This window comes from Beta vulgaris, chromosome 1, assembly GCF_026745355.1.
Source record: "Beta vulgaris subsp. vulgaris cultivar EL10 chromosome 1, EL10.2, whole genome shotgun sequence".
Lineage (NCBI taxonomy): Eukaryota > Viridiplantae > Streptophyta > Magnoliopsida > Caryophyllales > Amaranthaceae > Beta > Beta vulgaris.
Genome location: NC_079202.1, coordinates 33,327,337 through 33,337,349, shown reverse-complemented (window position 1 = coordinate 33,337,349; position 10,013 = coordinate 33,327,337). Strand labels below are relative to the sequence as shown.

At 39.9% G+C, this 10,013-nt stretch overlaps 2 protein-coding genes across 2 annotated transcripts; one reads left to right on the top strand and one right to left on the bottom strand.

Moving 5' to 3' along the window:
* Positions 1-3,662: 3,662 nt before the first annotated feature.
* On the bottom strand, positions 3,663-6,053 carry LOC104898137 (uncharacterized). Its single transcript, XM_057391776.1, has 4 exons — positions 5,570-6,053; positions 5,215-5,347; positions 4,254-5,094; positions 3,663-4,164 (listed from the first exon to the last, which is right to left on the bottom strand). The coding sequence occupies exons 1-4, from the start codon at positions 6,051-6,053 to the stop codon at positions 4,012-4,014; spliced, it is 1,611 nt and encodes a 536-aa protein (XP_057247759.1). The 3' UTR covers positions 3,663-4,011.
* A 1,300-nt stretch (positions 6,054-7,353) lies between these two features.
* Positions 7,354-8,540, top strand: LOC104897792 (hypothetical protein). The gene is made up of 2 exons (XM_010684740.4): positions 7,354-7,934; positions 8,084-8,540. Exons 1-2 carry the CDS (start codon positions 7,521-7,523, stop codon positions 8,297-8,299), a joined length of 630 nt encoding a protein of 209 aa, XP_010683042.1. The 5' UTR covers positions 7,354-7,520; the 3' UTR covers positions 8,300-8,540.
* The last annotated feature ends 1,473 nt before the right edge of the window (positions 8,541-10,013 follow it).

Genomic DNA, 10,013 nt, shown 5'->3' with positions numbered 1-10,013 from the left:
TTAGGTTATGCGCCGAGAGGTATAAACTTGATATTAAGGCTAGTTTCAATAGGTAGAATTGGTGTTAATAAATTGCGAGAGCCTGTTAATATCGTTCTATGCTTGATTTAGACTCGAGAGAGCGAATCAATCTGTTTAACTGCATTATTAATTGTCGATTTTAGTGTTTCATCCCGAAATATTGATCATTGGTGAACCTATGCCCTAGACTTTTTATTATTGATAATTCTTGAATTAGTTATCGTTTAGTTTAGTATAATTACACACAAACACTCGTTCCTATACTCTAGATTTGACTGACAATTAGGAAAAGAACACTGTTTCTCTGTGGATTCGACCCTACTTCCCTGACTACTATTTGTTAGAGGACTTAGGATTACTTTTGATAAGGTGATACGACTTTAGCCTGTCAAGGCTTCCAATAAAGGCGCCTGCACTATTGGTGAGGCGTCCAATAAAGGCGCCTGCACCATTGGTGAGGCGTCTAATCAAGGCGCCTGCGCCATTGGTCAGATGCCTATTCTAGACGTTTGACCAAAGGTGCAGGCGCCTTGATTAGACGCCTCACCAGTGGTGCAGGCGCCTTTATTGGACGCCTCACCTCTGGTTCAGGCGCCTAATCACCACTTCTCCTGTGCAAATATATTGGACTTATTTACTTTTTGTAATTTTTCACTTGTATTTAGATATGTAATTTAACTATGTAATTTAGATATATAATTTATGAAATAGTTTCTATTACTTCTATGGTATTTAATAGGTTCCATATTCAAGCAATGATGGAGACGGGGTTAATTATCACGGTAGATTTCAGATAAGTGATGGATTCCCAACGGTTAATGATGCGTGTAACCATCTTATGAAATTGCAATTTCCATAGGGTTTGAATTGGTTATTGACTCGTATAAGCAGAATCCGACAGGTCCACTGCGTTGCTATTTGAAATGTTTTAGGGGGCGAGATACTCGGGGGATAAGGTAGATCCGAGAATTATGGTGCAACCTAATACATCGACAAAGTTTTGTGGATGTAAATTTATGATTAGGTTGGTTTTGGGGGACCAATGGCATGTGTCTATTCCGAAAAGTTTTTATGGTTTTCACAATCACGCATTCATAGTATATGCGGAGGGTCACAGACGGACTAGTGGGCTCAATGATGATGCTATGCGGATGGTTCGACAGATGACTGATGCCGAGACCGCACCCAGAAACATTCAACTGCTGTAAATGAGGCATTCCCCCATCTTCACCAAATGATAAAGCATATATACAACGAGAGGTATTTTTACAAGATGGAAGGGCGTGAAAAAACGGACTTCAACTGAAAATTTTCTACACCTTGCTCGTTCGAAAAACTATGTGTATTGGTCATTACGGGATGATGATGGAGTGATCACTCATGCATTCCTGTCTCATCCTGGTGGTACGAACGCATTTCGTACCTATCCATGGGTAGTTGGCCTCGATTCAACATATAAAACGAATCGCTACGGTATGCCTTGCATTGAGCTGGTAGGGGTGGCACCGACAAATATGAACTTCCTCATCGCCTATGCCATAGTGAAGGATGAGACTGCAGACAGTTACCAGTGGGTGTTGCAGTGTCTGCGTAATCTACTTGGCGATGATGTGAGCCCGAGTGTCATATTTACAGATCGTGAATTGGGTTTGATTAGACCTATTAGGGAAGTTTTTCCAGCTTCTACTCATCTTCTTCGTACATGGCATATTAACAAAGATGTGGAGGCAAGAGTTAGTAGATTATGTGGGGGGGGGGCGGCATTTGGAGAGCGATTTCGTGTTGGTCATTGGTGGAATGTAGTAAATGCAAACACAGAACATAATTATGAGGTTGCATTGGGAAATTTGAAGTCTGCTTGGGCATGGAAGCCCTCCGTTATTAATTATGTTGAGACAACGTGGTTGAATCCACATAAGACCAAGTTTGCCAAAGCATGGACCAACAACGTGCTTCATTTTGGGAACACAACCACATGTAGAGTGGAGAGTGCACATGCAGCTCTGAAAGCGTGGCTGCAAACTTCCACTTGTGCCTTGGATACGCTCTTCACACGTGTTAATTTGTTCATAGATAGCCAAATGATCAAGATCAGGGATAACTTAGAGAAATCTAGGTGCAGAATTGGAAGACAACATATGATAGATCTTTTTCGTCATTTGGTTGGTCATGTCTCACATTACTGTCTCAATATGCTGAAAATGGAAAACACTAAACGCCTAAACATGGGACATGAAGTGTTTGATTATTGTGGTTGTGTGCTTGTGTCTTCTTTTGGTATCCCATGTGCATATGCCATACAACTTGCTATTAACGAAAACGGGAGATTGTATCTTGATGATATTCATCTTTTCTTCAAGAGTTTGGTGATCGGAGATGGTGTAAAATGCATCGGATTACGTTAGTCAATGTGATCAGGATGTTGAATACCTTCAGGGATTACTTGATGAACTTTCTGAGTGTGATCCTGCGATTAGGAGGGGTATAGCAGACCTTATTCGTCGGCAGTTACACCCAGAGGATGAGGGAGTTCAAGAGCCTCATGTAGTTACTTCTACGAGAGGTAGGCCTCCTGGTTCAACATCTACTAGACGTGACCCGAGTGGTTTCGAACATGCGCAGCGCGAGTTCCGGGATAGATCAAGGTCTCGTAGTCGTACTCGTACAACTACGATGACTCGATCTACTAGAGATGGAGGTACACCTATTTACTGCAATTAACTTCTTCAATGGCTTATTTAATATGATGTTAATAAATCATATTTGCTGTGTGAATTGTCTAACTCGTATTTATATAACATATTCAAGTGCAGAAAATACAACGACTCGTACTAGTGGAGATGGAGGTACACATATATAAACTTATTTGTTATGTTATTTATCAATTTGATATACAAAAATAACCGTAACTCTTATTTATGTAACAGATTCAAATGCGACAAGAACATTTGAACGGGAGAGATTTGAAAGAAGAGCAGATCCATTTCCTTACACAGATAACGTACCCGATATCATCATCCCTTTTATAGTTGGGTGGAATGACGTCTTAGGTGATGGGAACTGCGGATTCAGGTGTGTTGTTGATGCTTTCAATGGTGGAGAAGATCGTTGGCCACACGCTCGTCAACACCTTTACAACGAGATTTCTATGAGACAAGTTTATGAGTTTATTTATGGAGGACGATAGTACGTCGATTTAGCGAGAATCCGTATCATGCACACCCAAGGTCCTGCTCGTCGTGCACATTGGATGGAGTCTATTGCTGATTTGTATGCTGTTGCTACATTGTACAATTGCGCTGTGATGTACTTTACAGTGGGGGAATCAGGTAGTTTGTGGGGTTGCTGCACTATTCTACCATTGACTGCACCAGTCATGGTCACACGACCATGTTATGAGTTTGTTATAGTACACCTTGGAGCACGTAGTCAACACTACATCCGCTTATTCATGGCTCCTAATTTCTCGATTCCTCCAATTGCGGTACAATGGTTTGGTTTGAGAGATCAAACTGTAGTTGGATGGGAGACTTATTATGCTAGCCGGATTAATTTATGGAATGTTCATTGTAGCAATTAAAGTCGATATAAAGTCGCTATCAAACTGTAGTTGTAATGAATATTAGTGTTAGTTGTAATGTAATTGTTATTGTAATGAATATTAGAGTTAGCTGTAAGTTCATATTATTGTAATTAACATTGTACATACCTACTATTAAATGAAAGGATAGTTTTCACGTATGTTAGTGATTACATTAATAAATAGTGTTGAAGGAATGATATGTTTTCAATAAATAGTTTTCACGTATACGAACAAAAGAACAAAAAATACTCAAATATGTTTTCAATAAGCTCGGCTAAATGCTCAAATAGCTGAAAAACAATAAATACTCATATAAAATCGTTACACTATAGCCGAAAAAAAAAATAAATACTCAAATACAAATCTCATTACATCGAAAATAAGTTCAAATAAAACACAAAATATGACTACATTCTCCGACGTCGATCCACACCACGGGTAAGGTTCCATGCCTCATACCACCCAAACAGTCCCTCAAATAATGCTCGAAAATCATCGGGCAGATCACTGGTGTCCCGTTCAAGAAACGGGTCCATCATACCGAACATCGAAGCTAATACCTGCATATAGTAGTATATAACAATAAAGTTAGTATTGAAATATAATTTTATCAACACTTAATTTTAATAAGTAATACATTATAATATACCTGATCTGGAACCAAACCCTCAACATAATATGATCCGACTCCACCATCTGGCAACTTAGTCGGGTTAATGATGTAACGATGGGAGTACGCATCATACCACTGCAAGTAAGCATCTGTCGCCATCGAAGAAAGTGGGGCCTTATGCAGACCACCCAACATAAGATGTGAAGCACGTGGAAATAAATCCCATGTCTGTCGCTGTGCTATAAATGAGAAGTCTACCCTGTACCTATCCCTAGCAGAAGGCCTATAGCAAGACTCCGGCTCCAAAATATGATGGGGAACCTCCTGAATGTATCCAAGCTGACGTAAAGTACGGTCTGGCATATACGGCTCAACGATATCCAAGTATCGCAGCCACCCGTAGTACGTGCTACGAGGATAAGCAGATACCGGACATATACCATAAGGTAACCAATCAGGCTGCATGGCGTTCGTCTGATCCAATGCCTGTCGAATACTCAGTAGACGGTCAATCCCCCTGTTCTCATGCCGAACCTCCCAACAAAGTGCCGAAGCAGATCCTCTAGGAACCATCCTCCTAGTGCGGTTAGGCCGAAACATGGGAAAATACTCGTAAATCCATGCCTGCAATAGCGTGAGGCAACCACAAATCTGGGCTGAATCAGCACGACTAGCTATGCCAAGCTGCCTGTATAAATAGGCTAGTGTAGCCGCACCCCAAGAATACCGCCTCACATCCTGTGGGCTACAAGACAAAAACGACAGTGGCAAAGGACGAACTCGGTTACCACTCTTATCAACGAATAGAGTGGCACCAAGGAGGGTCAATAACCTCGAAACTAGTGGGTCGGACTCCGATCCGGAGCAGAACATCTCTCTATCAAAGAATCAATGAATACACCACCACGGGACCAATGCGCCTTCAAAAAGGCGCTTCTCTCCATTCCAAATAGCTCTGCACGTGAACTCTTCACGTCATCCCATGAACCAAAGTAACCTGTAATCCATCCATCTGATGGGATATGGAGGATAGAACTGACATCGTGTAGCAAGATACTCATCTCTCCAAAAGGGAGGTGGAAAGAGTTTGTATCGGGCTGCCACCTCTCGACAAACGCACAGATCAACGGCTGATCCAAATGATCAAACATGATCTCAGGCAAGTGACTCAATCTAGTAGCATCTATCATCCCCTGAACCTGGGGTGTCATGCTAGCGTACCACGCCTGAAGCTTACTGCACGTCTTCTCCCGGTTATGACACTTCAACATAGTCCTCTCATCCTCCCCAGCCCACGTGTGTCGCTATGTGGCCTCCAAAACTAGGTATGACACTACCGTCCAACGGCCCACCTGGCCTAGCGTCACGTACTAGCCATGAAGTGTCCTCCTCCGTCCCCTTCCTCTTGCCCAACCTACTACTCCCGGATCCCTCAGCATTGCACGATGCTCCATCTGAAGAACGTGCAAAACGACCACGAGAGGTACGTGGTTTGCATCCCCGAGACGGACGACCTTCCTCTGCGTCCGTTGATGGATGCTCCGGCTGACTATCGTAATAAGTACCGGCCTCCTGATCGTTCGCCGCCATCGGGTTGCCTCTCCAAGGTGAGTGAGGTCTCCATGCCTCAATGTCCATAATAGGAGTAGGCAATGCAACGGATAAAGGAGGAATCTCTGGTACTTCCTCCGTTTCCGCACCTGATGAAGACTGAGTGCTCCTGAAAAGCAACTCTCTAGCCTTCCTCAATGAGATTGTCACTCCTCTATCGTGAGGATGACGATGACCCGAATCTGTAGGCAAAGACTTTGCTTTGCCTTTGTCTCGCCCACTCATCTTTGATTAAACGTACAAAATTTAATTAATATTAATACTGTCAAAATATGAATAATCAATTACATTCAATAATTAAAATTGTTCTCATATAAATACATTTCTACGCTTCATATAAATATAATTCTACGCTTCATTAACTATGGTTTCCAAGTTGGAGAACTTCGTTTTGCATAATATGCTCATAAAACATTCAAAGTCTATTCATTCCTTCTTCTGCTATGGAATACAATTTGGTGTGTAGTTTAACTTTCCATGGTGAGTACTCAGTTCAATCAGAGGCTAAGTTACTACAAGGTTATGGTATTCATTGTACCCCGAAAGTAAACTTTGACTGGATTTGAAAGAGTAATTTCCCCCCTAAGATTAGATTTTTATCTGAAAAAGTGTGTATGTATGGGTTTCCTACAAAAAATTGCCTTGAAAGAAGCCATGTTTTTCTTCCTTAAGAGTGTGATTTCTGCAATTTTCATAAGGAAGATGACTATCATTATTTTATGATTGCTCCTTTGCCCATAATATTTTTAATTATGGGCCTTAGCCTGCCAGGTCTTATTTTAATAGCAATATGTCATTAGTTAAGTGAGAATATTGCTGGAACGATGGGTAATTTTAATCAAGAGAAAAATTGTAAAATTTTCAGTATTTGGCGGCATATTTGGTTTGTGCGTAACAGGATTATCTTTCAAGAGGCTTTGGTCCCAAGGTTGTGATGTCCATTGTTCGATTCTTGAAAGACTGGAATCATGCGAATAATTTGGAGGACAGTCTCTCTATTCCTAATAAAAGCTTGCCCTTGAAACTCTCTAAGGAGGTTTGGTGGAATAAGCCTCTGAGAAATGTTTACAAACTTAACTTTGATGGCTCCAAAGTAATGAAGTAGTGGAGATTCCTCTTTTGGTTTTATTATCCGTAATGATCAAGGCAATATCCATTATGGGTGCAGGTAGTCTTCACCATAATACTTCTATCTCGGTAGCTGAAGCTTGGGGCATGAGAGAAAGGCTTAAAGTAGCTCTTTCGTTAGGAATTTCTCATCTCATTGTGGAGGTTGATAACCTAGTAATTAACTCTCTTAAGAATGCTTGGAAAATTCCGTGAGAAATTTCTAATATTATTTTGGATGCAGGGAAGGACTTTAAGACGCTGTCTCATTCTCTATTCACCACTGTTTCCGTGAAACTAATCAAGGGGTGAATTTCCTGACTCACAAAGGTCATTCAGTTCGATCTCCTCACCGCTGGTTTGAACTCCGCGATCCTATATTCTTCTTTATCACCTGAAAAGATGCTTTAAGTTGATCCTATCTAAAAAACTAACCTAATTTTTCTCTCTTTATCAAAAAATAAAATAAAAAAACATTAATAGTATATCATCAATTCATTGTTGCCTTTCCGTTTCAAACAAATCCCTGTTGTTTCTCCTTTCCCAAATCCAAACCCCATACACAACCCCCAAAAAAAAACAGCAATGGAAGACAATCAATTACTGAAAAAACCCCACTCAGAAATCGATGAAGATGAAAGCACCCCTCTCCTGAACTCAACAACAACAACAGCAACAACAACAACAACAACAACAACAGAAGCAGAAAAGTCAGCTGAGAATCGGCGATCCGTGCGAACGAAGGTAGCAGAGGTAGAGCTCCACGTATATCGGGAAGGAAAAGGTCCGATTGATGTGCGGCAATCAGCGCTCGGTGGTTGGGACCAAGACCAACTTGAAGTGAAGGATATATTGGAACAGTATGGATTCAAGTCTATTTACGCTTTTAATCCTAATCATGGAGGTCGCACTGTTCCTATTCGCTTTCATCCTAAGAATGGTCGATCTATGCTTCCTTATAAAGATGGCTCCGTTATTTACATCGACGGCCAACCCAAGGTTTCATTTTTCTTTTATGTTCTGTTTTGCGCATCTGTTAGTTTGTTTGATTCTGGATTACTGCTTTTGTTTTATGCTTGTCGAGTTTTCTTGGACTTATTTAACATGTTATGAACACTAAAAATGATCCATTAATGTTGTCTTTGTAGGACTCAACGATCAAACCTGTTACGAGAATAATTGTTGGTGTGGCCATCATGACAATCTTAATAGCTGTTGTGGTGACTGAAACTCCTGCGTGGGCTGAAAAATTTAACTTGAAGGGTATGAGAATCCCTCCATGGGTTCTTACCTGTGCTGTCATTATCTTTACTCGCATGAGGAAGAGAACAAAGGACTTTCTCAAGAGTCGTGGTTGGTGTTAATAAACCTTGTTACCATTTCAACCCTCTTTTTCTGCTCTGCAATACTTATTTTATACCAATAATTCATGTATTTCAAATCAAATTTCACGTGTACCAGAGGAAGAATTGGTATATTTGAGTGAAAGTTCAATTTTCTCTATATTTTGTACACTCTTGTCATGTTAGTTTTATGAGTTTGAAGTGATTAGGTGCTTTGTCAAAAGTACATTGGTTTCGCTCAAGTAAAATTTATGGTTCATAACTCTGATCCTTAAGAAGTTGTGAAACTGTTCTTAAATTATCAAACTTGTGGAACTTGAAGAACATATTACTCATGAACCAAACTGACTCTCTGCATATGCTATATAAGGCGTGGCTGAGCTGTACATGTTTGTTGACTTTGCGAACAATACACCATTATCTAGCTGTATGCAAGTTGTTGAATGTGGGATATTCTTCATTTGATCTCAAGTACATTGGTCAGCATTGTGTCATTACATTCCTGCAAAAACTTACCAAATTGGAAGAAGCAATTTGTCTTGAGAATTGTAGTTATGTTGCAGTCTATGAGCCATTCTAACGCTTTTAGGTAGGCAAAGCAATGCTGGTACAAGTGCCTCCTCGCACCCAAGCAAATGCAACATATTTATATTATGATTTATGCATACGAGTGTAATTAGAGGTAGGAAAATTTTGTTTTGTTTTACAGAAGAAAATAGTAGGAATATTCCATACTATTTCTTGTTTACAATATACCAAGTTTGGGTTGGCTCATTTGTTATGACCTCAAGGTTAAGAGTTTGAATTTACCAAGTGAGGGGTATTTAGAGGAGGATTCCTCTTAAAGAAATTGCTGTTCATAATATACTTGCTCATTTGAAGTGGTCTAAGTAAGCAAAAGAAGCCTTCAATTAGCACTTGCTGATGATATACTTGGGCTTGGGCAGACTCACTTTGTGTGTAAGGTTGGTTTACACATCAAAATTTTCTTGAATTGGCGGGTAGTTGTTACCAGGAATGATGAAACAGGAGCATATAAGAAGAGGAAAATGTTGGCTCTCTTTGTTTTCTCTCTTTTGATTATGTACAATAGGGCTCTTGGAAGGCCTTTCCAACTAGTTAAGGAGAGAGAAAATAGAGAGCTACTTTTTATTCAACAATGGACTCTTAGGCGTGTCTTGAATGTATCTCCATGAAAACGTCTTTTGGAGGAGATACCATTTGGTAGATATGGGAAATGATTCTCCATTACCTCAACCAATCAATTGGTGACACATGGCACAAAAGGAATGAGTTTTCTTAACTGGCACGGGGACCATTACATAGTGAAATATACAATAGAGAACTCTTTAAAAGTTTTATTGTAATTGTGTGATTTAGATATATTTTTGAGAATAGCTTGAAGAGAGAAATGAAGTTTATTGGAGAGTCATTACCATTATACATGCTCGTGAATGTTTCATATCCTTTTCATACTTTGAACTCTCACTAAAATAACTTTTTAATAGTTACTAGAAGAAACAAAAGAACACAATATAGAAAGGTTAAAACTTTCTAAGGAAACACATAAGAATGGGATGACTTCAAAAGTTCCAGACTGAGCTTCTAAATTTGCAATCTTGCAGTGACGTCGGATAAAAGCAAATGATATCCCTTTCTTTTTCCCTTCATACTATTTAGCTTAGAAATTTAGAAACCTAATTATGATTTATAGTTTTGTTTGGAAAAAGGGAGG